The sequence below is a fragment of the Dama dama genome, chromosome 22 (assembly GCF_033118175.1).
Source record: "Dama dama isolate Ldn47 chromosome 22, ASM3311817v1, whole genome shotgun sequence".
Taxonomy (NCBI): Eukaryota; Metazoa; Chordata; class Mammalia; order Artiodactyla; family Cervidae; genus Dama; species Dama dama.
The window spans coordinates 21,384,305-21,411,033 of record NC_083702.1 but is presented as its reverse complement, the minus strand read 5'-3'; the positions used below and the strand labels follow the sequence as shown (position 1 = coordinate 21,411,033).

The 26,729-nt window shown below is 38.2% G+C and overlaps 1 protein-coding gene and 2 pseudogenes across 1 annotated transcript; 2 read left to right on the top strand and 1 right to left on the bottom strand.

Annotated features, from left to right (window-relative positions):
- Positions 1 to 3,378: 3,378 nt before the first annotated feature.
- SMIM10L1 (small integral membrane protein 10 like 1) lies at positions 3,379 to 7,131 on the bottom strand. The gene has a single exon (XM_061125020.1). It carries the CDS (start codon positions 6,924 to 6,926, stop codon positions 6,729 to 6,731), a length of 198 nt encoding a protein of 65 aa, XP_060981003.1. The 5' UTR covers positions 6,927 to 7,131; the 3' UTR covers positions 3,379 to 6,728.
- Positions 7,002 to 16,493, top strand: LOC133043082 (putative taste receptor type 2 member 33; annotated as a pseudogene).
- Positions 16,494 to 23,589: 7,096 nt separating this feature from the next.
- Positions 23,590 to 24,646, top strand: LOC133043081 (taste receptor type 2 member 31-like; annotated as a pseudogene).
- The last annotated feature ends 2,083 nt before the right edge of the window (positions 24,647 to 26,729 follow it).

The window sequence follows — 26,729 nt, the reverse complement described above, 5'->3', positions numbered from 1 at the left end:
ATGTCAAAAGAGGCTAGAACTTAAACTGAAAAGATATTTTAGTGTTCAAGTCATGCTGTCTTGAACTTTACTGAGAGATCCCAGCAGAAATCTACACAGATTAATACAGAATGTGACAATGCTGAATCTCTGATTGTTCAGGTATTTCGTCTGCTGCTGTTGGTTAAATCTCAGGTCCTTTGAGCCAGAGACTTTTATAACTTTCAAACTGAAATACAGAAACCAGAGAGACACCTGCAAATCCCATTCTTCCACAGTCCACCCACTTTGACCTTGGTTAGTGCTGTGTAAAGAGATCTATGCTTTGGGCTGGAGTGCCTGTAACAAAACTTCAGTTAAAAAATTGGTCAATTTTAAAAAAAGTTAGACTATATATTTTTGGAGGGAAAAAAAGCACAGGTGATAGATGGGTTATTTCAATTTTGGAGGGATACCAACATAGATACTGTTTCAGAAGACTAAGGCACTATCTTAACTTGTATATTAGTACCTCTATTTCTTAGTCACAAGTTTAAATGAGTTCTAAAATATCTTCTTTTCCTTCTATATAGATTTAGCCTAACCTCTAAATTTTAAGGCTTCTATTAATTGTATTCCTCTTTGACTGCGGTTTGAGATGTTTTTTCTTATCAGTTAAAAAGCTAAAATAGACTTTTAGAAGTTTTTTTTTTTTAAAACATCTTTTTTGTTTCTTTATCTGCTGGACACAATCTATACTACCATGCCAATGATTTCAGAGTCAGATGTTCTTAGTACAGCATTTCCTTAGTGGCTTTTGCTTTTTGGTGGTGTGATGATTTATTTTTCCTCATTTTGATTGGCATGAAAAAGTGTACCCACTCTCCCTCACTCAATATATGAAAGGCCTCTATTCCTCCTTATTGTTCACTGATGGCACTTCACCCATCTTGCTGTGAATAAACTCACTTGGTGCTTGAAAGCCATTAAGGATGACCAGGAATTTCTAATGCTCTCTGTAGATCCCTAATTAGGACAGAAACTGGCAGGAGTGCCCTCTGATATACTTTGTAAGAATTCCATTGTTTCATCCTTAGTTGTAGGCACTCAGGAATGTCCTTCGGCCTTTCAGCTCCTCTTAGAGCAATGCTGAGATCCCTATTAGTGAGAAGCAGAAGTGGGGAGGAGTTGGCTTCAGTTGCAAAAAGATTCATGACCTGATCTGGTAGAAGCCCTGCTGGGAAACATCAAGGGCTCTTGTTGAAATTTCCAGGTAGTTCCCACACTCAGGGTAATTCAAAAAGTAGACTTGATGTGACTCAATCCAGCCCAAGTGTTGAAAATTCTGACAGTTATTGCAGGGGTTCTTTTCTTGGTCCAGTTGTTTGGAGCATTTCAAATCTTAGACTACCTTCCAGGCATTAGGACTTCCCTCTCCTTCTTTTGTCCCTATATTCATAAGCTTTCTATTCTGCCACCCCCTGTATGTCTCCATGTGTAAGTCCTATTTTTTTCTTGACTCTATCAACTACTACTGATGCACCAGGAAAAGTTCCCATTAAAACAGGACAAGTCCCCATTAACAGGAAATTATAGTTAGGTTTTCTTAGGACATTGATGATTCAGCTTCAAAATTTGGTTTTAACTGATTTCTACTACATCATGGGAAGGAAAGTGTTTCCTTTCCATCCTAGGGGAAATGTCCTTTCCTCGATCTCTTCCATCATCTTCATCCCTCTTCTCCACAAATAGGCCAAATGGCTCTAGGCATCAGAGTATAAAACACTTGAATTTACCTATCAAATAATGTTCAAAAGTCAAAGTGTTAGTCCTCCAGTTGTGCCTGACTCTTTGTGACCCCATGGACTGTAGCCCACAGGCTCCTCTCTCCATGGGATTTCCCAGGCAAGAATACTGGAGTGGGTTGCCATTTCCTTCTCTAGGGGATTTTCCTGACCCAGGGATCACACTCAGGTCTCCCACATTGCAGACAGATTCTTTAATGCCTGGGCCAGCATGGAAGCCCTATCAAATAATGTTAAATATATTCTAATACAAAAGACCCTCAACATTTATATTTTAAAAAGATATCCTCAAATATTATTTAGGTTATACTTTTGTTTGAGAATCTGAGAAAAGCAATGGGATTATTCAAAATTGTTGTTATTGTTCAGTTGCTAAATTGTGTCCAACTATTTATGACCCCATATTTCCAGGCAAGAATACTGAAGTGGGTTGCCATTCCCTTCTCCAGGGGATCTTTCCAAGCAGAGATAGAACCTGGGTCTCCCACATTGCAGGCATATTCTTTATCATCTGAGCCAATCAAATATTATTAGTGAAAGTAGCTCAGTCGTGTCCAACTCTTTGTGACCTCATGAACTACAGTCCATGGAATTCTCCAGGCCAGAATACTGGAGTGGGTAACCTTTCCCTTCTCCAGGTTATCTTCCCAACCCAGGGATTGAACCAAGGTCTCTCGCATTGCAGGCAGATTCTTTACCAGTTGAGCCACAAGGGAAGCTCTCAAATAATGTTAAATATATTCTAATACAAAAGGCCCTCAATAATTATATTTTTAAAAAGATGGCCTGAAGTATTACTTAGGTAATACTTTTGTTTGAGAATCTGAGAAAAGCAATGGGATTATTCAGAATTGCTGTTGTTGTTCAGTCAGTAAGTCATGTCCAACTCTTGGCCACCCCATGGACTGCAGCACACCAGGCTCCCCTATCTTTCACAATTTCCCAGTTTGCTCAAACTCATGTCCACTGAGTCAGTAATGCTATCCAACCACCTCATTCTCTGCTGTCCCTTCTCCTGCCCTCAATCTTTCCCAGCATTAGGGTCTTTTCCAATGAAAATAATTACTTATAGTTGAAAAAAAAAAATGAATTCTTTATCAAATGTACCTTTAGGGATAAACTTGAGATTCACTTGTATTTGGCCAGTTACTATGACCTTGGAAACATACTCAAACTCACTAAATCCTAGTTTCCTTATCTGAAAAATGATGGTGAAAGTAACTTCCTCATAGGATACACACAAGGATTATGACCATATAAGTAAATAAGTTTTCATAGTTCCTGGTATTAAAAGCTCAATAAAATTTTAAAAAATGTTAATAAATTTAAAAAATATTGATAGTGATGCTATGCTTTTTTAGCCAAGTAATCAATTAGGTTATGTGTTTACTATGATCATTATGTCCCCTTTTATAGTTAAATTTTAACAGTCTCCACTCCCTAGAATTTTTTTCAGCTACACTGCATAAACAAGTTTTTTCCTTTATTGATCAGAATTATGCCACCTTTTTGCTTCTTGAAGTTTGAGAGCTCTCTGGGCAAAATAATATTCACCATGGCCTGTAAAAACTTGATTTATGGGCAATATAGATTCCTTTAGTAACAGGGACACATATATCCTTATTTCTTTTATTGACTGCTGATTAGGTGTAGGAAAATCAACAAATTTGGCGTTCATTCAACACTATTTATCTACTCACATTAGGCAAAGCTCTAGGCTGGAGACAGAGCAACAGACAAAATCTTTGGCTTCATGGATGCTGGGAGGAATAAAATTTCTTGTAAAGTGGAATAGTAAGTGGTTAATAGTTAAGGCAAAAATCTTGTTTTCTTCTGTGGGAAACTTCACTGAGCTGTAATACATAGGAAGAAAAACAGACATCTGATTTTAAGAGCAATTGTTAAGAATAAGTGGAGACCTATGACTGATTCATGGTGATGTTTGGTAGAAACCAACACAATACTGTAAAGCAATTATCCTTCAATTAAAAATAAATTAAAAAAAGAATAAGTGGTAAATCACAGAGCTTTCATTCAATTCCTACTATATACCTGACAGTATTAGCTGTAAAATTCGACAGGATATAGTATCTTCCTTCACAGAGCTTCTAATCTAGTTGGATGATAATACTAATAAATCTGTTAAAGTACTTTACTGTCTTCAGTGTTACTGTTTAGTCACTAAGTCATGTCCAACTCTTCTGCTACTGACAGGCTCCTCTGTCCATGGGATTTCCCAGGCAAGGATACTGGAGTGAGTTGCCATTTCCTCTTTCAGGGGACAGTCCCAGGGACTGAACCTGTGTCTCCACTGCCAGGCGGATTCTCTAACACTGAACCACCTGGGAAGCCCTTCTTCAGGGCAGCAGAAGAGAAAAGGCTGAGGAAAGCTTATGTTCTTGAGCCACCCAAATGGAGTATTCCTGTATGTCACCATTCCAGGGCTAATGGCAGCCACATTCTTGTGTGTTACAAACTGGGATATTAGTGCCTCTATGAAATAGTGTTGCCCACCATTTGCCAGCCCATTGGCATTACTGAATTATTTCACTGATGTAATTACATTTCTGACAGTTTAGACTAAGATGTTTTAGTCCCTGTACTTTCATAGCAACATATAATTACCAAGGGAAGAGATTATAGTATAGGAAGCCTGTCTTCTTGAACATTAAAAAAAACAAAAACAAAAAAACTACATACACTAATTAATGCACAATTAAGAATGAATAAAGAAGCCTATGATACTGGCATAGGTTGATACTAACACAGCCTTTTAGATGGACTAAAAGAAATGAACTGTAACATGATCAGGAGCATCTGGGAAAAACTTAGTGGAAAAAGTGATGTCCAAGTTCGGTCCTGAAACTCTAAGAAGAAAGAGGAAGTTGTGCTCCAGTTCAGCTGGAGGAATGAAGGGTAGGAAGAACAATTACTCAAAGCCAGACATGTTGCTGAAGGGGGCACGTATTTTACAACTCTAGAGTACACTTGTTTGTTGGACACAATTAGTGAAATGTGGAATACAGAACATTACAGTTTCAATCTTTACCTTCACGAATGACTGTCCCTTTCTGCTCAAATGTCTCACCTAATATCTTTCTGGAAGGGCTTCCTGCTACCCTTACTGTCAGTAAGCTACAAATATCTTTCAGTACTAAAACCTTCCACTGGTAAAGCAAGCACTCCACAGAGTTTTAAGGTTTATTCACAAGTTAATGAGATATTCTATAAAAACAAATACTTTTATTGTGTATTTATCAAGCACTAAGGCAGGCTTATTTTTAACTCTCGGACTGACCTATCCATTGGGTATGTTTACTCTCATTTAATAGGTTTGAGAAAACAGGGATTTAGGCAGACTGTTGGGTTCACCTGGACCACAAAATTAGTTTGTATTTTAACAGAGGTTTGGCTGATATACACATACACACAGGGCTAAGAAAAAAGAGTTACTGTTAGCCAGTAGTAAAAAACAGAAATTCTCCATTTTTTCTCTGCCCATCCCTGATTTTCCTTCACCAGATACTACCAATTTTAAGTCTTTAGCTATTTGTTATTGTACTTCTAAGTGACAAGTTATACTGCTTTTTTTAAACCGACATTTCTGTATCAGATCTTGATGTATTCTCCATTACATATACACTCCTTTCCAATTCTCCTAGGGTTATCTAATAATTTGTTATTTGTATTGTTTACAGAAATATGATTGAATTTATATGATGACTATGATGTTGAGTATTCACAGTTGAGTTAATGCAGTGTAACTGCTGAAAACTTTTATTTTTCCTGAGGCTCATAATTGCCTCAATTTTGCTTCCTTAATTAGAAAAAAATATGCAGACCACTAATTCGTCTCCAGACTCTCTAAAACCTAGAAACCTCTTGACCCAATATTTATAAACACATGATAATGTATCCGTTTTTCTTTCTGAGACATTCCACCTGAACTATCATCTTTAGGCATTTCTTGTTGACCTCATGCTGTTCTCCCTTCTCTCTTTCATATGGTTATATTTTAGCAACTTTATTATTACTCTTTAAGTAACATAAAATGACCTCTTCCCCCACTGACAACAGAGTCTACCTGTCAACTTCCCACTTTAAAAGACACCATTACTTTTCCAGGCACCCTCCCCATCATCCTACCTTGTAAATTGCACTTTTATGCCATCAGGGCTGATAATATTGGCACTCAACTCTGTAACCGTAATTAAGCATTCTCTTAGAAAGATGAAAACCATAACAGCATTTACATTATAATTAATGTTATTCAATAAACGGCCAAGCTTTGTGCTATGATTGGATTTCCTTTTCTTTGGCTCCAAGATTCTGAACCACATGCTAATTACAGCGACGCTGAAATTGAGTCCACCTTCTCACACTCCAACCCTCTGTCAAAACCCTGCAGTATTTTACACTGTTTGGTTATCTGCAGGGTGTGTTTCTCTTACAACGTTTTTTTGTTTGTTTTTTGACTTAAAGTTTCTGATCGTCATAGTTTTCTCTTGCGGAGTGAAGAGATGTTTGCCTTCCATGCATATCCTTAAGAGCGTCAGCTTCTGACTCATCCTGTTTATAACCCAGTCTCATTTCCCGAAATTTAACACGGACCATGAGCTTGTACACGTCTGTCCTGAAAGTTCTGATAGCCATCCGTTGTTATAATACATCCTGTTCGCCACGTTTTTAAGGATACACAGCTTCTTAAATATTGTCGTGGGTCTTAACTGAAGTTCTCGGTTGCCGGAATCGCGTATTTCCTCTTCCTAAACTCGGGAGGTCTCGGTGCCAGTTCAGGGGCTGGGAGGGGAGCAGACGGCGGAGAGGCGAGAGCGCAGCGGTGGAGGCAGACCAAGCACTCTCGCGAGACAGAGGGACTCCTCGCCCGGAGCTCCACGACGCCGCGGCGCCTCCTGGGAGTCGGCCATAATGCAGGCCCGGTACGCCAGCGGCATCCCGAGGGCTCTAAAAATGTACCTGCAAGCGGATGTTGAGAACCACTGAGCCCGCGATGTAGAAATACGGGAAGTTCATGCGCAGCTGCCAGGCCAGCTCGAAGAAGGCGAGCAGGGTGCGGGAAAGCCCCTTGCAGAAGACCCCGTACGAGCTGGCCGGGCTCGAGGCCCTGAGGGCCAAAGATGACGGAGCCGCCGCGGTGGCCATGGACGCGAAGTTGCCGCTCGCCCGGTGCGGTGCCTGGAACCGAGGGTGATCGCAGACCCCGAGGACCCCCAACTGATGGCGATCACCTGGAGGGGCCGGGGGCTTAGCAGCCGCCGGGCGCGCACTCCAGCTTCACGCAGCCGCCGCTTCTTTCTGTGCCGCGGTGGGGCTGGGGTTGCGGCTGGCGCTCCGCCCCTTCCTGTCTGCTGCTTAAAATGACATTCAGCGTTTAGAGTTTAACTCTTGGTAGCTCCGGAACGGGTTACTTATTTACGTATATGCCACACAGTTATTTTATACAGCAATTACACACAGCCTTACAGATACTCGTTTCACTTTAAAATGAAGAAAAGAAACTAAGTAAAATTCTGTAATTTGCCCTAGAGCCCCGTCCAAAGCTTGCTTTAAAACTCGGGTTAGTCTGCTCTGGCCTGGTCCGTTCGATTTCATAACATTTATCTGTTTAAATAAGCCAATTAGGGCACAGAGTCTCTGTATTCACAACATACTACTAAAACTTAAAGGGTCACAATCTCAGGCAATGAATTTCCTATGTATTAGGACTATTTCAGTTGCAAGTGCCGGAAATTAACACACGTAAAGCAAACACATTGTTTATTATTTCTGGAGGTACATATTATATGCAAATATCAAGTTCTCCCTCATGTAAACCCATGAAACGTTCAGATTAGGTATGAAGGCCTCTGTCATTTCTTCATGGGCACCTGTGAAATATGTGGTTAGGAGGGGAAGGCTTGGAATATTACTAACATTTACTTCCAAGCCCCGAATACCCTTAAGGTAGCATCTTAATGGATCGTCCGTATTCTGGTGTTTAAGTGATGCCCATTTCAGTAACTTCTGTAATCTATTTTAACTAGTAAGCACTGTATTTTTCCTCATACACAACCTCTACATTCGTGAGTTATTCAGACATGTAACTCTGATTATAGCTCAGATTATGGTCTAGTTCTGAAAAGCGTTCTTTCAATATCTCAGAATTCACCCTGCACTGAATAACTGTAGCAACTGTTCAAAGCACAATTTATTTATTTATTGTTTTTGTACAGCCTACTGACGATAAGATTGGTACAAATAACATGCCATTGTGCAATTTGTAAAGCTGAATTGTGTATCCCCAATTAGTTTCTTTTGCTATTTTGCTAGGCCAGTACCAACCCATCAACTAGACAGCACCTAAAGGAACTTATTACTGCTCACTTAGGGAAACTTATAAAATGCTGATTTGGAGACTGAAGAGAAGTGTAAGACAATGACAATTCAGAACCAAGAGAAGATGTAAATTTTTGGTATAGAAGTAAAATTTGTCTTTTCTGAAAATTGAAAGAACAATAGTGGGTATTAGTGTCACACAAATCATTAAATCCCTGAATCTTCCTCTTCCAACTATCTAAAACTATCGACTATCTATGTGGACGCATTCTCTTCCACCATTCTTGTGGGGAGGGAGGTGGGAGGGGGGTTCAAGATGGGGAACACATGAAAATCCATGGCTGATCCATGTCAATGTATGGCAAAAACCACTACAATATTGTAAAGTAATTAGCCTCCAACTAATAAAAATAAAAAAATAAAAAATTTTAAATTTTAAATTATAAATTTATAAGAATATTCTTATATTAATTTATTTAATATTTTAATTAAACTCATAATTTTTATGGAGCTTGCATTCAATCTATAGCTCTCTTGGGGTGGTATGGATATTTTAACAATATTAATTCTTCCAATCCATGAGTATGGAATAGCTTTCTACTTATTATTTTCTTCACCTTCTTCAGTTTCTTTGAATGTCTTGCAGGTTTCAGTGTACAGATCTTTCACCTGATTAGTTAAATTTATTCTGAGGTGTTTTATTCTTTTTGATGCAGTTATAAATGAGATTGTTTTTCTAATCTTTCTGATGTTTCATTGTTAATGTACAGAAATGCAACTGAATTTTGGATATTGATTTTATATCTTGTAAGTTTCTTGAATTTATTAGTTCTAGCAGTTCTTGTTTTGTGTGTGGAGTTTTTAGGTTTTTTTTTTTTTTTTTTTTTTTTAACATACTCCATTTGCAAATAAAGACAGTTTTGCTTCTTCCTTTTCAATTTGGGCACTTTTTATTTTTTATCTAGCCTAATTGCTATGGCTAGGACTTTTCTATACTAAGTTGAGAAAACCATGAACAGTCAGTTCAGTTCAGTCTCATGTCCAACTCTTTGTGACCCCCATGAACCGCAGCACACCAGGCCTCCTGTCCATCACCAACTGCAGGAGTCCACCGAAACCCATGTCCGTCGAGTCAGTGATGCCATCCAACTATCTCATCCTCTGTCATCCCCTTCTCATCCTGCCCTCAATCTTTCCCAGCATCAGGGTCTTTTCAAATGAGTCAGCTCTTTGCATCAGGTGGCCAAAGTATTGGAGTTTCAGTTTCAACATCAGTCCTTCCAATGAACATCTAGGACTGATCTCCTTTAGGATGGACTGGTTGGATCTCCTTGCAGTCCAAGGGACTCTCAAGAATCTTCTCCAACACCATAGCTCAAAAGCATCAATTCTTCGGTGTTCAGCTTTCTTTATAGTCCAACTCTCACATCCACACATGACCACTGGAAAAACCATAGCCATGACTAGACAGACTTTTGTTGGCAAAGTAATGTCTCTGCTTTTTAATATACTGTCTAGGTTGGTCATAACTTTCCTTCCAAGGAGCAAGTGTCTTTTAATTTCATGGCTGCAATCACCATCTGCAGTGATTTTGGAGCCCAGAAAAATAAAGTCAGCCACTATTTCCACTGTTTCCCCATCTATTTGCCATGAAGTGATGGGACCGGATGCCATGATCTTAGTTTTCTGAACATTGAGCTTTAAGTCAACTTTTTCACTCTCCTCTTTCATCAAGAGGCTCTTTAGTTCTTCTTCACTTTCTTCCATAACGGTGGTGTGAAAAGGCAAAAAGATAGGACACATAAAGATGACCTCCTCAGGTCAGTAGGTGCCCAATATGCTACTGGAGATAAGTGGAGAAATAACTTCGTAAAGAATGAAGGGATGGAGCCAAAGCAAAAACAACACCAAGTTATGGATGTGACTGGTGATAGATGCAAGGTCTGATGCTGTAAAGAGCAATATTGCACAGGAACCTGGAATGTTAGGTCCATGAATCAAGGCAAATTGGAAGTGATCAAACAGGATGGCAAGAGTGAATGTCGACATTCTAGGAATCAGCGAACTAAAATGCACTGGAATGGGTGAATTTAACTTAGATGACCATTATATCTACTACTGTGGGCAGGAATCCCTTAGGAGAAATGGATTAGCCATTGTAGTCAACAAAAAAGTCCGAAATGCAGTACTTGGATGCAATCTCAAAAATGACAGAATGATCTCTGTTCCTTTCCAAGGCAAACCATTCAATATCATGGTAATCCAAGGCTATGCCCCAACCAGTAATGCTGAAGAAGCTGAAGTTGAAGTTTAACGGTTCTATGAAGACCTACAAGACCTTCTAGAACTAACACCCAAAAAAGATGTCCTTTTCACTATAGGGGACTGAAATGCAAAAGTAGGAAGTCAAGAAACACCTGGAGTAACAGGCAAATTTGGTCTTGGAGTACAGAATGAAGCAGGGCAAAGGCTAATAGAGTTTTGCCAACTGGTCATAGCAGTTGACCAGAAGGCACTGGGCAGTACAAACACCTTCTTCCAACAATACAAGAGAAGATTTTATACATGGATATCACCAGATGGCCAACACCAAAATCAGATTGATTATATTTGCAGCCAAAGATGGAGAAGCTCTATACAGTCAGCAAAAACAAGACCAGGAGCTGACTGTGGCTCAGATCATGAACTTATTGCCAAATTCAGACTTAAATTGAAGAAAGTGGGGAAAACCACTAGACCGTTCAGGTATCACCTAAATCAAATCCCTTTTGATGATACAGTGGAAGTGAGAAATAGATTTAAGAGACTAGATCTGATAGGCAGAGTGCCTGATGACCTATGGATGGAGGTTCATGACGTTCTACAGGAGACAGGGATCAAGACCATCCCCAAGAAAAAGAAATGTAAAAAAGCAAAATGGCTATCTGAGGAGGCCTTACAAATAGCTGTGGAAAGAAGAGAAGTGAAAAGCAAAGGAAAAAAGGAAAGATATACCCATTTGAATGCAGAGTTCCAAAGACTAGCAAGGAGAGATAAGAAAGCCTTCCTCAATGATCAATGCAAAAAATAGAGAAAAAAAATAGAATGGGAAAGACTAGAGATCTCTTCAAGAAAGGTACTAAGGGAAAATTTCATGCAAAGATGGGCTCAATAAAGGACGGAAATGGTATGGACCTAACAGAAGCAGAAGATATTAAGAAGAAGTGGCAAGAATACACAGAAGAACTGTACAAAAAAGATCTTCATGACCCAGATAATCACGATGGTGTGATCACTCACCTAGAGGCAGACATCCTGGAATGTGAATTCAAGTGGGCATTAGGAAGCAACACTATGAACAAAGCTAGTGGAGGTGATGGAATTCTAGTTGAGCTATTTCAAATCCTCAGAGTTGATGCTGTGATAGTGCTGCACTCAATATGTCAGGAAATTTGGAAAACTCAGTAGTGGCCACAGGACTGGAAAAGGTCAGTTTTCATTCTAATTCCAAAAAGGCAATGCCAAAGAATGCTCAAACAACCGTACAGTTGTACTCATCACACACACTAGCAAAGTAATGCTCAAAATTCTCCAAGCCAGGCTTCAGCAATATGTGAACTGCGAACTTCCAGATGTTCAAGCTGGATTTAGAAAAGGCAGAGGAACCAGAGATCAAATTGCCAACATCCACTGGATCATCAAAAAAGGAAGAGAGTTCCAGAAAAACATCTATTTCTGCTTTATTGACTATGCCAAAGCCTTTGATTGTGTGGATCACAATAAACTGTGGAAAATTGTGAAAGAGATGGGAATACCAGATCACCTGACCTGCTTCTTGAGAAACCTGTAGGCAGTTCAGGAAGCAACAGTTAGAACTGGACATGGAACAGCAGACTGGTTCCAAATAGGAAAAGGAGTACATCAGGCTGTATATTGTCACCCTACTTATTGAACCTATATGCAGAGTACATCATGAGAAACGCTGGGCTGGAGGAAGCACAAGCTGGAATCAAGATTACCAAGAGAAATATCAATAACCTCAGATATGCAGATGACACCACTTGTATGGCAGAAAGTGAAGAACTAAAAGAGCCTCTTGATGAAAGTGAAAGAGGAGAGGAAAAAAGGTGGCTTAAAGCTCAACATTCAGAAAACTAAGATCATGGCATCTGGTCCCATCACTTCAAATCAAATAGATGGAGAAACAGTGGGAGATTTTATTTTTGGGGGCTCCAAAATCACTGCAGATGGTGACTGCAGTGACGCTTACTCCTTGGAAGAAAAGTTATGACCAACCTAGACAGCAACAGCATTTTAAAAAGCAGAGACATTACTTTGTCAACAAAGGTCTGTCTAGTCAAGGCTATGATTTTTCCACTAGTCATGCATGGATGTGAGAGTTGGACTATAAAGATAGCTGTGCACCGAAAAATTGATGCTTTTGAACTGTGGTATTGGAGAAGACTCTTGAGAGTACCTTGGACTTCAAGGAGATCCAACCAGTCCATCCTAAAGAAAATCAGTCCTGATTATTCATTGGAAGGACTGATGCTGAAGCTGAAACCAATACTTTGGCCACCTGATGCGAAAAGCTGACTTATTGGAAAAGACCCTGATGCTGGGAAAGATTGAAGGCTGGAGGAGACGGGGCCGACAGAGGATGAAATTATTGGATGGCATCACCGACTCAAGCTCTGGGAGTTGGTGATGGGCAGGAAGGCCTGGTGTGCTGCAGTCCATGGGGTGGCAAAGAGTCGGACACGAATGAGCAACTGAACTGAAGTCAACTGCAAAAGCCCTTCATTCTTGCCAAATACTGCAAGTTAGAAAGTCTTTGTCAAACTGAAGGGGAGAGAATTATAAGTCGCAGGTCTGTTTCACATTGTGTGTGTGTGTGTGTGTGTGTGTGTATATGTTAGTCACTAAGTCTCACTCTTTGTGATCCCATGAACTCAATCCTGCCAGGCTCCTCTGTCATGGGATTCTCCAGGCAAGAATACTGGAATGGGTTGCTAGTTCCTTCTCCAAGGGATCTTCCCAACCCAGGGATTGAACCCAGGTCTCCCACACTGCAGGCAGATTCTTTACCATCTGAGCCACCACACTGAGGTGGAGGGAATTATATAGGGTATGACAATCAGGGAGCAGTAATCATGGGGAGTATGTTTTCAATTTTGGTGCATTCTAATTGATTAGTTTAGAATTTTCTGAATCATGTTCCTGGTGTTATGTCTAAAAGGTCTAACTCAAGTTTACAAAAGTTCTCTGCTATTTTTTTTTTTTTCTAAAGTTTGTAGTTCTAGCATTTGTAGTTAGGTCTAAGATCAATTTAGACTTAATCTTTATGTGGTAAGAAATAATGGTGTAAATGCATCTTTATGAATGTGGGTATCTAATGAAGTCCTAGCTTCATTTGTTGGAAAAATAAAGGCTATTTCTCCCTTGATTGCCTTGATACCTTTTTTGAAATCAATTGCCCATGAATGTAAATGTTAAGATGGATTCTCAATTGTGCCTCATTATTACATATGTCTGTCTTCATGAAAGTACCACTCTATTTTCATTGATGTCATTTAGTGGTTAGCTTTGATATCAGGAACTGCAATCGTCTAATTATGTTCCTTTTTTTAAAAAATTGCTTTGTCTCTTCTGGGAGCTTTGTATTTCCATATACATTTTAAGAATAGTTTTTCAGCTTTCTGCAAGGATTTTTGGGATTTGATAGAGATTGTCCTGAATATACAGGACAATCTCTTGACCTGGAAAGAGTCTCCTCACTCCAGATTTTAGTTCAGTTGTCCTCTTTCCTTGTACAGCTCTTTTATCAATTTAAAATGTAATTTGGCAATTTATTCCCCTTATCCTGGTCATTGTAGGAGAAAATCTTGTCTTTTTGCACTTGCTCTCTTCTATTCATAAGTGGAAGTTCTAACGGCTTAACTGTGAAGTATCAAATGACACAGGATCAAATGAATAAGTAACAATCTCTGGAAGAGGATATCGTTATTATCTGCATTTTGCTGAGGAGTATACTGAAGCAGACAGTAGTTTTAAAACAGAGTAAAAAATCAGAGATCGGTAGCAGGGAATCTGGATTTTCCATCCTGTCAGTCCGACTCCAGGATCCTCTCCTGAAAAACTTCTACTATAAAAACTGAAACAAGAGAATCCAAAAGTACATCTGATTTCAGCATCTGTTCTTCTTAAAAAAATTTCAGCAGTCAAAAATGAATTAAATGAGAAAAATAAGACTGATTATTCATATATGGAAAAGTTTGGAATGTGCAATGAAAAACACATGTTCTTTTGAAGTACCCAAGAAATATTGATGAAATTAATATTTTATTTAAAGATTAATATTTAAATATTAAATATATTAAATAGTTAATATATTAACTTTATTAAAGACCTAAACATGAGAGTTATTTTTGACAGCTTTAAATGGTGGAAGGAAAAGCCTACTGGGAAAAGGGATTACAACCAGATGACCTCCCCACAACTCACTTCATTTTTGGAAATTATAAGAAAATAATTTCATCAGTGAGATGGATGTGTGTTTAGTTGAGTTAATGTGTTTATAAGCTTATAAGCAATAAAGTTATATATAAGTGCTAGTTATCAGCAACCAGCTTATAGGGTGTTTTGGTCTTCTTGGGTTTCCCCAGAAAATCTTGAATAGTTTTGATAAGAAAAGCTTGAATTCTTTCTACATAAATCCAGTATTAGGAAAAAAATCCATTGTGATGATGGTCCTAGTTATGATTGAGCTCCATCTAATAGTTTAGGCTTTCTCTGTACATTCTAGGTGTTGGTTTTTAAAATTTTACTCACTAAAAACTAAATTTGTTAAGTACAAATTAAGGAGAGGTTAAACAGGGAAAAGTTGCCACACAATATGTCCTTATTTGCATGCTGACAAATGAGATTTCACCTCTCCATTAAAGAAAATTATGAAGTAATCTATCCCATGGCAAGGACACAGAGTGCATAAAGAGGAGTCAATTTGCGCTGTTAGGGAATAGCAATTATTTCATCAAGATAGCAGTGAGCTCTTCTATTAGCATATGCTAGTACTTTCCTGCTTGGCATTGGTCACAGAAGTTAAAAGAAAGGAGCACTTCACTGCCCATCCAGAAATCAGCTGCACAAAGAATTTAAGGTCAGACTACTGAAGGAATCACAACCGTGATATTAGACGAGGCTTTTTTCTAGACATGATAACTTTACCATTGACCATTTTTTCCATCCTTGTATTAACAGAATTTGTCCTGGGAAATTTTGCCAACAGCTTCATAGTACTGGTGAACTGCATTGACTGAGTCAAGAGACAAAAGATCTCCTCAGCTGATGGGATTCTCACTGCTCTGGCAGTCTGCAGAATTGTTTTGCTCTGGGTAATGTTAATGAATTGGTATTTAGTTGTGTTGAATCCAGTTCTTTATAGTTTAAAAGAATTATTGTTCATATTGCCTGCAGAGTAAGCAACCATTATAGCACCTGGCTTGCTACTAGTCTCAGTATATTCGATTTGTTGAAGATAGCCATTTTTCTTCACCAGCCTAATTTTTCTTCACCTGAAGTGGAGAGTTAAAAGTGTACTGCACATAGTACTTCTGGGAACTTCATTCTTCTTGGTTTTTCATGTTGCAGTGATATGAGACGATGAGGCTATCCAGACAAATGAATACAAAGGAAACAGTCCTCGGAAGACCATATTGAGGAGCAGTTTATGGCTTCCACGCGTGACTCTGCTTATGCTGCTGCTGCTGCTAAGTCGCTTCAGTCGTGTCCGACTCTGTGCGACAACATAGACGGCAGCCCACCAGGCTCCCCCGTCCCTGGGATTCTCCAGGCAAGAACACTGGAGTGGGTTGCTATTTCCTTCTCCAATGCATCAAAGTGAAAAGTGAAAGTGAAGTCGCTCAGTCATGTCTGACTCTTAGCGACCCCATGGACTGCAGCCTCCCAGGCTCCTCCGTCCATGGGAATTTCCAGGCAAGAACACTGGAGTGGGGTGCCATTGCCTCCTCCCTGCTTATGCTAGGAAACCTCATATCCTTTACTATGTCCCTGACATGTTTTCTGCTATTAATTGTTTCCCTGTGGAAACATCTCAAGAAGATGCAGCTCAGTGGTAAAGGATCCCCAGATCCTAGCACCCAAGTCCATATAAAAGCCATGCAAACTGTGATAGCCTTTCTCTTGCTGTTTGCCATTCATTTCCTGACTCTAATGGGATCCATTTGGAGTTTTAAAAGGCAGCAGAAGGAACATGTCTTTTTGTTCTTTGAGGCTCTTGGATTCCTCTATCCTTCAAACCACTCATGTATCCTGATTTGGGGGAACAGGAAGTTAACAAAGGCATTTCTGTCATTTCTGTGGCAGCTAAGGTGCTGACTGAGAGAAAAGAAATAGGTGGACATCATGTGTCTTCTAGCAAAATATAAGCTGATGGTGTTTATAAAACTTTATACTTTCTGCTGCTTTTTCTAATGTGAATATAACAGAGTAATTTCCAAAGGTTAACATGCAAAGTCTTTTACTCAAGCTTATGATGAAAAGTATGTATGTTTTTATGAATGTTATAAAACTGATGATAAGATTATGATACCACTAACCAATATTTTTCAGATAAACACTCTAATTTTACAAAATGTTGTATAATTTCAGGGTTATGAAGCAATGTGTATTTCACATGTATATTCTAAGCTATTATCTTCAAATGAAGTATTTATAATCTGTATTTATGTCTTTTTAAGAATTGAGCTTATCTCAGGACATTATTGCTATTTTCCACTGAAATTAGTACCACAATGTGCTTAGCAAAGATGTCTGCAATGAAATTCAAATGTAACAAATATTTTTAGATTAAATTTTATATATGTGTATAATTAACTGTACTGAAGAATATGTGATTTTTACTAGTAGTCAAAAAATTTAGGAAAAAAATCAAATACTACAGTAAGGATGAAGGAAAAAAAATAATCATGATGTCTTCATAGCTGCTATATTTCACATGCAGTTAGGAAAATTATTTCTTAGAGGTTTCAAACTAAGAAGACCTATTTTCAAATTGAGATCTGGTGTCAAATTACTCAGTTTTTAGGACTTCCCTAGTGGTCCAGTGGCTAGGACTCTGTGATCCCGAAGCAGAGGACCTGGGTTCCATCCCTGGTCAGTGAACTACATCTAGCCTGCCACAACTAAGAGCACTCAAGCCACAACTAAAGATTTGACATAGCTTAAGGAAGATCTGAAGATCCTGCATGCTGCAACTAATACCCGGCCCAGCCAAATAAATATTTTTTTAAAAATTGCTCAGTTTTCCCCAAAACCAAAATTGGGCCTTTGAATTGCCAATCTTCTCCTCCATTTTGTTACCTAAAAATTCACTTTAAACTTCAGACAAAAGACTTAGGTTTTCCCAATCTTAAAAATACATTCAGTGTAAGAATGGTAAAAAAAAAAAAAAAAAATGATGCTTAATTCAATGATCTTTCTGCATAAATAGAATGGTATCTATGATGTCTATGTCATAATTATAGGAAATGTCTTGAAGATCTGTTTTATTACAATCTTGTGGAAAATGATGAAATAGAAAGTGTGTTGACATATAGTAGGATTGATAGCAAGCTTCACTATAGGAAATAAATTTATAACCTTGTTCAACAACTGAATTTCTATGACTCTATTAATTCTTGGTATTATGATATTGTAACAACATTATCTAAATGTTAAGATAAATCATTTCCACATCTGAATTACTTATTATTTTTAATCATCTGTCTGCTTGGTGGAACATAAGCCTTATCATGTGAGGATCATGCTTATCCTGATTTATGCTAACTTTCCAGGACATAAAAATCAGTCTACAGGAGAGTTTATATGAAAGATATTCTAATGATTAATTGGATAAAAAAAATTACATGAAAGCTGCAAACCAGTGAAAATGAAACTCTTCACAAACTCTGCAGGTCACATGGAGTTCCTAGTTCTGTTTCCTCAACATTTAATTGCTTCTACACAAATTTACACAATCTCAATTTCAGTTTCTGCATTAGACAGAGTAGACAAATAGGTTCCAAAGCATAAAGTGACTCAAATTCAGTGTACATTTAATATTGTTCTTTAAGGGTACTGATACGCGTGAGCACACTCCTCTAGGTAGTTATCCAAGGAATCAGGCTGATCAGAAGTTGGTCATATTTAACATGTGATTTTGGACGATTGCTTGGTGTTTTCTCCATTCAAGAAAGCTGGGAGAAAAAGACATAGGAAGGACTGTCCCTGAGGAGAGTATTGGGGATGGGCCTAAAATATTGCACAAAATTTTCACTTAAATAACATTGTTCAGGTTTTGATCACCTTGCCACAACCGAATGTAAGGGAGGCTGGGAAATGTGCTCACTCTCTAGCCCAGAAATAAGAGAAGAACATGGAATTGAGGACATGGAAGTGGGAGAGCATTTAGTCATATTTCACTTGAAATAGCAACAAGTTACTGTAAAAGAAAAAGAAGTTCCTCACTTTAGAAGCATGATGTATCTTCATGTCATTTTGATAATATGCATACACCCTTACATCAGTCTTGAGGTTTTTTTTTTGTTTCTTCATAAATTCCAAAGGATTCAAGTTCACACTTCATATTTATATCTTCATAAAGTCATAACTGACTCTGCACTATAGTACTTGTAGCCTCCTAATGTGTATTTCCAGCCTAACTTGCTTACAGTTTTTGACTTAACTACTATGACATTCTGTACTAATATTTCTAGCTATATTTCCTGGCACTTGGGTGTGCAGTTTGAACTATAAATAACTTCCTTACATTATTTCTATGTGTGTGTGTGTTAGTCACTCAGTTGTGTCCAACTCTTTGTGACCCCATGGACTGTAGCCCACCAGCCTCCTCTGTCAGTGGGACTTCCCAGGCAAGAATATTGGAATGGGTTGCCATTTCCTTCTCCAGGGGATCGTCCCAACCCAGGAATTGAATCCAGGTCTCCCACATTGCAGGTGGATTCTTTACTGTTTGAACAACCACATTATTTCTATAAGTGAAATTAAATCAACAAAATACCTTTTAGGTAGAAGGATCTTATTGATGAGTGACAAATAAAGGCTGGATTATATAATTTTTTCTAGCAATTACTAGTCAAAATCTTAAATATTTGCATTCAAATATGCTGCTCACAGGGCTTCCCAAGTGGTGCTAGTAGTAAAGAACCTGTCTGCCAATGCAGGAGACATAAGAGACACAGGTTCAATCCCTGGGTCAGGAAGATCCCCTGGAGGAGTGCATGGCATCCCACTCCAGTATTCCTGCCTGGAGATCCCATGGACAGAGGAGCCTGGTGGGCTACAGTCCATTAGTTTGCAAAGAGTTGGACATGACTGAAGTGACAGCACGCACGCAGCACATACGGCTCAGAGGAGACGAAAGTACAAATGAGTGGAAACCAGTTTGTCTCATTTTTGCGTGTTTACATACTGACTTCATCCTTTTAGTCATGTTCAGAAATGGCAAACTGCACTGGTATCAAGGATAAGTGGACCTTGTTAATGTTTACTATAGAAATTATATCATAACTGACTTTCTTATGACTTACATAAGAAAGATATGACTTCATGAAGCTTTGTATCTGTTAATAGAATTATTTGGTTTAACACTGAAATTTCAATATAAGTAGAATAAGCTACTGTTTTAGTGAAGATCTGAAACTATATCAAAGTGGAATTTTGGCTGTACTTTCTGGAATTATGATGAACACTTTAAAGAAGGCATCACAAATGGATTTCAGTCTGAAGCTGTTTGATCATAAAGTTTTCAGTGAAGCACAATATCACAATTTCATCAAAATGTCAATTGGAATTAAGGTCTCTTTCTGGCAGTGGCAACTTGTCTTAGGAGTGCTGAGAAATGGGCTCACTGGACTGGTAAACTGTAAACTGCATCGAGTGGGTCAAGAATGGGAATATCTCATCAGCAGTTTTCATCCTTTCTGCTTGGCTGTGGCCAGATTCATTCAACTGTGGGTAATTTACAGTGGGGCTTTTTCCACATATGTATGCTACTAGAGTGGAGAAATAGCTCCAGAAAGAATGAAGAGGCTGAGCCAAAGTGAAAACAATGCCCAGTTGTGGATGATTCTGGTGATGAAGCTAAAGTCCAATGCTGTAAAGAACAAGATTATATAGAAACCTGGAATGTTAGGTCCATGAATCAAGGTAAATTGCAAGTAGTCAAACAGGAGACGGCAAGAGTGAAAATTGACATTTTAGAAATCAGTGAACGAAAATGGACCAGAATGAGCGAATTTAATTCAGATAACCATTGTATCTCATAATGTGTGTAAGAATTCCTTAGGAAAAATGAAGTAGCCTTCATAGTCAACAGAAGAGTCTGAAATGCAGTACTTGGGTGCAATCTCAAAAGCAACAGAACGATCTTTGTTTCCAAGGCAAACCATTCAACAGCAGAGTAATCCAAGTCTATGACCCAACCATTAATGCTGAAGAAGCTGAAGTTGAACGGTTCGATGAAGACTAACAAGACCTTCTAGAACTAACACAAAAAAGATATCCTTTTCACCATAGGGAACTAGAATGCAGAAGTAGGTGGTCAAGAGATATCTGGAGTAAAGGGCAAGTTTGGACTTGGAGTACAAAATGAAACAGGGCAAAGGCTAACAGAGTTTTACAAAGAGAACCCATTGGTCATAGCAAACACCTTCTTCCAACAACACAAGAGATGACTCTACACATGGACATCACCAGATGCTCAATACCAAAATCAGATTGATTATATTCTTTGCAGCCAAACATGGGGAAGCTCTATATGGTCAGCAAAAACAAGACCAGGAGCTGACTGTGGCACAGATCATTAACTCTTTATTGCCAAATTCAGACTTAAATTGAAGAAAGTAGGGAAAACCAATAGACCATTCAGATATTACCTAGATCAAATCCTTTATGATTATAAAGGGGAAGAGACAAATAGATTCAAGGGATTAGATCTGATAGAGTGCCTGAAGAACTATGGACAGAGGTTTGTAACACTGTACAGGAGTTCAGCTCAGTTTAGTTCAGTCGCTCAGTCAAGTCCGACTCTTTGTGACCCCATGGACTTCAGCATGCCAGGACTCCCTGTCCATCACCAAATTCCAGAGCTCACTCAAAACATTCTTTATAGTACAACTCTCACATCCATATATGACTACTGGAACAAACATAGCTTTAACTAGATGGACCTTTGTCAGCAAAATAATGTCTCTGTTTTTTAATATGCTGTCTAGGTTGGTCATAACTTTTCTTTCAAGGAGCAAGTGTCTTTTAATTTCATGGCTACAGTCATCATCTGCAGTGATTTTGGAGCCCCCCAAAATAAAGTCTGTCACTGTTTCCATTGTTTCCCTGTCTATTAGAGATGAAGTGATGGGACCAGATGCCATGATCTTAGTTTTCTGAATGTTGAGTTTTAAGCCAACTTTTTCACTCTCCTTTTTCAATTTCATCAAGAGGCTCTTTAGTTCGTCTTCACTTTCTGCCATAAGGGTGGTGTCATCTGAATATCTGAGGTTACTGATATTTTTCCTGGCAATCTTGATTCCAGCTTGTGCTTCCTCCAGCCCAGCGTTTCTCATGATGTACTCTGCATATAAGTTAAATAAGCAGGGTGACAATAAACAGCCTTGACATACTCCTTTTCCTATTTGGAACCAGTCTATTGTTCCATGTCCAGTTCTAACTGTTGTTTCTAGACCTGCATACAGGTTTCTCAAGAGGCAGGTCAGGTTCTCTGGTATTCCCATCTCTTGAAGAATTTTCAACAGTTTGTTGTGATCCACACAGTCAAAGGCTTTGGCATAGTCAATAAAGCAGAAGTAGATGTTTTTCTGTAACTCTTTCACTTTTTTGATGATGCAGTAGATGTTGACAATTTGATCTCTGGTTCCTCTGCCTTTTCTAAATCCAGCTTGAACATCTGGAAGTTCACGGTTTACGTACTGTTGAAGCCTGGCTTGGAGAATTTTGAGGATTACTTTGCTAGTGTGTGAGATGAGTGCAATTATAGTAGTTTGAGCATTCTTTGGGATTGCCTTTCTTTGGGAATGAAATGAAAACTGACTTTTACCAGTCCTGTGGCCCCATTTGAGTTTTCCAAATTTGCTGGCATATTGAATGCAGCACTTTAACAGCATCATCTTTTAGAATTTGACATAGCTGCACTGGAATTCCATCATCTCCACTAGTTTTGTTCATAGTGATGCCTCCTAATGCCCACTTGACTTCACAGTCCAGGATATCTGGTCCAGGTGAGTGGTCACACCATCGTGGTTATCTGGGTCATGAACATCTTTTTTGTACAGTTCTTCTGTGTATTGTTGCCACCTCTTTTTAATATCTTCTGCTTCCATTAGGTCCATACCATTTCTATCCTTTATTGTGCCCATCTTTGCATGAAATGTTCCCTTGGTATCTCTAATTTTCTTGAAGAGATCTCTAGTCTTTCCCAATCTATTGTTTTCCTCTATTTCTTTGCATCGATCACTGAGGAAGGCTTTCATATCTCTCTTTGTTATTCTTTGGAATTCTGCATTCAAATGGGTATATCTTTCCTTTTCTCTTTTGCCTTTTGCATCCTTTCTTTTCTCAGTTATTTGTAAGGCCTCCTCAGACAACCATTTTGTCTTTTTGCATTCCTTTTTCTTTTCTTTTGCATTTCTTTTCTTGATCACTACCTCCTGTACAATGGCATGAACCTCCGTCCATAGTTCTTCAGGCACTCTGTCTACCTGATCTAATCCCCTGAATCTATTCTTATTTCCACTGTATAATTGTAAGGTATTTGATTAGGTCATACCTGAATGGTCTAGTGGTTTTCCCTACTTTCTTCAATTTAAGTCTGAATTTGGCAATAAGGAGTTCATTATCTGAGTCACAGTCAGCTCTTGGTCTTATTTTTGTATTGGTTATCAGCAACCAATTTTTATGGTGTGTTGGTTTTCCTGGTGTCCCCAAGAAAATCTTAGATGTTTTTGATAAGAAAATCATGAATTCTTTCTTTGTAAATCTGGCATGTGTATTGGGTTTAAAAATTTTACTCACCAACAACTAAATTTGTTGAACACAAATTATGGGGAGGTTAAATAGGGAAAACTTGCAACACAATATGTCTTTATTTGCATGCTGGCAAATGAGAATTCTTATTTCATTTCAACATCAGGTAAGAGATAACCCATCCCACAAATGTGAGTGCAAGGACACAATATGCATGAGGAGGAGTCAATATGAGCTGTTAGGTAATAGCAATTATTACATCAAGACAGCACTGAGCTCTTTCATTTACATATGCTGGTACTTTCCTGCTTGACATTGGTCAGAGAAGTTAAAAGAACCAAGAACTCCACTGCACATCCCAAAATCAGCTGCACGAAGAATTTAAGGTCAGAATATTGAAAGATTCAGTACAGTGATATTAGACTTGGCTTTTTTTTTTTTCTTTCCAGACATGATAACTCTACTATTGACCATTTTTTCCATCTTAGGAATAATACAATTTGTTCTGGGAAATTTTGCCAGTGGCTTCATAGCACTGGTGAACTGCATTGACTGGGTCAAAAGACAGAAGATCTCCTCAACTGATGGGATTGTCACTGCTGTGGCAGTATCTAGAATTGTTTTGCTCTATGTAATGGTAATACATTGGTATTTAATTTTGCTTAATCCAGCTTTATATAGTTTAAAAGTAAGAACTATTGTTCATGTTGCCTGGACAATAAGCAATCATTATAGCACCTGGCTTGCTACTAGCCTCAGTATATTTTATTTGTTGAAGATAGCTAATTTCTCTAGCCGAACTTTTCTTCACCTGAAGTTGAGAGTTAAAAGTGTAGTTCTCATGATGCTTCTGGGAGCTTCATTCATTTTGGTTTTACAAGTTGTAGTTATAAGCGTAAGTGGGACTATGCAGAGAAGTGAATATGAAGGAAACTTCACACAGAAGACCAAACTGAGGGATATTTTATGGCTTTCACATGTGACCCTGTTCATTCTAGGAAACCTCATACCCTTTACTATGTCCTTGACATCTTTTCTGCTACTAATCTTTTCCCTGTGGAAACATCTCAGGAAGATGCAGCTCAATGGCAAAGAATTCCAAGATCCCAGTACCAAGGTCCATATAAAAGCCATGCAAGCGGTCATCTCCTTTCTCTTGCTATTTGCCTTTTACTTCCTGGTTCTAATCATATCAATCTGGAGTCCGAAAAAGTTGCATGAGGAACCATTTCTCTTGCTTTTCCCAACAGTTGAAGTCTTCTATCCTTCAGTCCACTCATTTATCCTGATTTGGGGAAACAGAAAGTTAACACAGGTCTTTCTGTTGTTTCTGTGGCAACTGGGGTGCTGGCTGAAAGATGGGAGATAGGTGGGCATCATGTGTCTTCTAGAAAAAAATGAATGGATGGAATCTGTAACGTTTTATACTTTCTACTCCTTTCTTAATTCTTAATTCTTATGTCGTTGAGCAATGCCCACAGGTTTACCTAGAAAAGTTTTTCACCTAAGCTTGTCACAAAAAGTGTATATGTGTATGTGTTTAAGAAAATGGTGATTACTTTACCATTAACTAAGATTTTTCAGGTAAGCAATATATTTTTACAAAATATTGTGCAATTTATCAGGATGATGAAGCATTGTGTTTTTCACATACATCCACTGTTTGTATGGTAATGACTCTGAATTTTAAACACACTGAGGACGTATGGATGTGAGATTTGGACTGTAAAGAAAGCTGAGCACTGAAGAATTAACGCTTTTGAACTGTGGTATTGGAGAAGACTCTTGAGATTCCCTTGGACTTCAAGGATATCCAACAAATCCATCCTAAAGAAAATCAGTCCTGAATATTCATTGGAAAGACTGATGCTGAAGCTGAAACTCTAATACTTTGGCCACCTGATGGGAAGAGCTGATTCATTTGAAAAGACCCTGATGCTGGGAAAAATTGAAGGCAGGAGGAGACGGGGATAACAGAGGATAAGATGGTTGGATGGCATCACTGACTTGAAGGACATAAGTTTGAGTAAGCTCTGGGAGTTGGTGATGGACAGTGAAGCCTGGTGTGCTGCAGTCCTTGCGGTCGCAAAGAATTAGACACGACTGAGTGACTGAAGTGAATTGAACTGATGTATATTTGGGATAGATATTATTTCATCATGGATTTTTACTTCATAGTCAATAGAGAGTAATTAGAAATGTGGTTAAGAAAGAACCACCTTAAATTCAAAAGTAATAAACGGATTTTGTGTATATTACATATGTGTGTAATAAATTTCACTGAAGAATATTAGATTTTTATAAGTAGGCTAAAACCTTAGAAAAAAATGAAGTCCTATGATAGGGGTGAGCTTCCCTGGTAGCTCAGATGGTAAAGAATCTGTCTGCAATGCAGAGAGACCCATGTTTGATCCCTGGGTCTGGAAAATCATCTGGAGGAGGAAATGGCAACCCACTCCAGTATTCTTGGCTGGAGAATTCCATGGACAGAGGAGCCTGGCGGGCCCCAGTCCATGGAGTCTCAAAGAGTCAGATATGACTGAGTGACTAACACTTCCACGATAGGGGTGAAGCAGAAAAAATAATCATGACTTGTTTTTAATGCTGTAGCATTACCACACTCAGTTAAGAAAATCATTTCTTACAATTTTTGTATTATGATTAAAACTATATAATGAAATATTAATACATGTAATATATAATAGAAATTTAGTACCTTAGAGAATTTTTGTATTGTGTACAGGGTTGCAAAGAGTTGGACATGACCGAAACGATTGAGCACCTGAAGCATGCATATTGGATGGTGTCACTGTCATTGATGTACTATAGTTTGCTCATTTGAATGGTGTTTTGAGATCAAGTTTTGTTCCTTGACTTACCCCATAATGACAGATAAGCTGTTATCCAAGAAAAGTTACTCATATTATCTCCAGTAAATGAGGTTTTTGAGAAGCAAATATGATGTCAAAGACAAGAATATCTTGTAATATATAGGGATATATCTAGCAAATACTGATTACTATTATTATAATCATCAAAATGAAGATTATTCTGGTAAAAATAGTATGTTTCCTTTAAACTTCAATTACTGCCATTCATTTGTACAAAGTTATTTTTAATTTATGAATTATTTTCAGTTACCTACCTTCCTTCATCTAGACCAAGTTGAATTATTGTTACTTTTTATGTGTTTTCTTCTTTGGTTCTATAGTCAATTGAGGCTGCTGATTTTAAAGATGATGATAAAATTTCATTCTTAAAATCACAATTTTAATTCTGAAAAATGGCTCTTAGAAACTCCTACTTAGGGGTTTTCATGCTTTTCAAAATTATTTTAGGGAACTCAGAGGTGAAACTTTGGTAGAGAATCTTTCTTGATCACCATTTAAGCAAACCGAATTCTATTCTTTTATACATATTATAACAAAAGACCACATCAGATATTACAATAAAAGAAGAAATAGTCACTCTTGTTGGCAGAAAAATCACATAGTAAGTCATTTTAAAGGAACTGAAATGTTTTTCACAATGTTAGCTAAGGACCAGTGTGATAATAGAAGATGGCATTTATTGAAATGGAAAGGAAACCAC

Excerpts from the sequence above, each read along its gene's own strand:
- SMIM10L1 (XM_061125020.1), bottom strand. The coding sequence starts at position 6,926 with ATGGCCACCGCGGCGGCTCCGTCATCTTTGGCCCTCAGGGCCTCGAGC.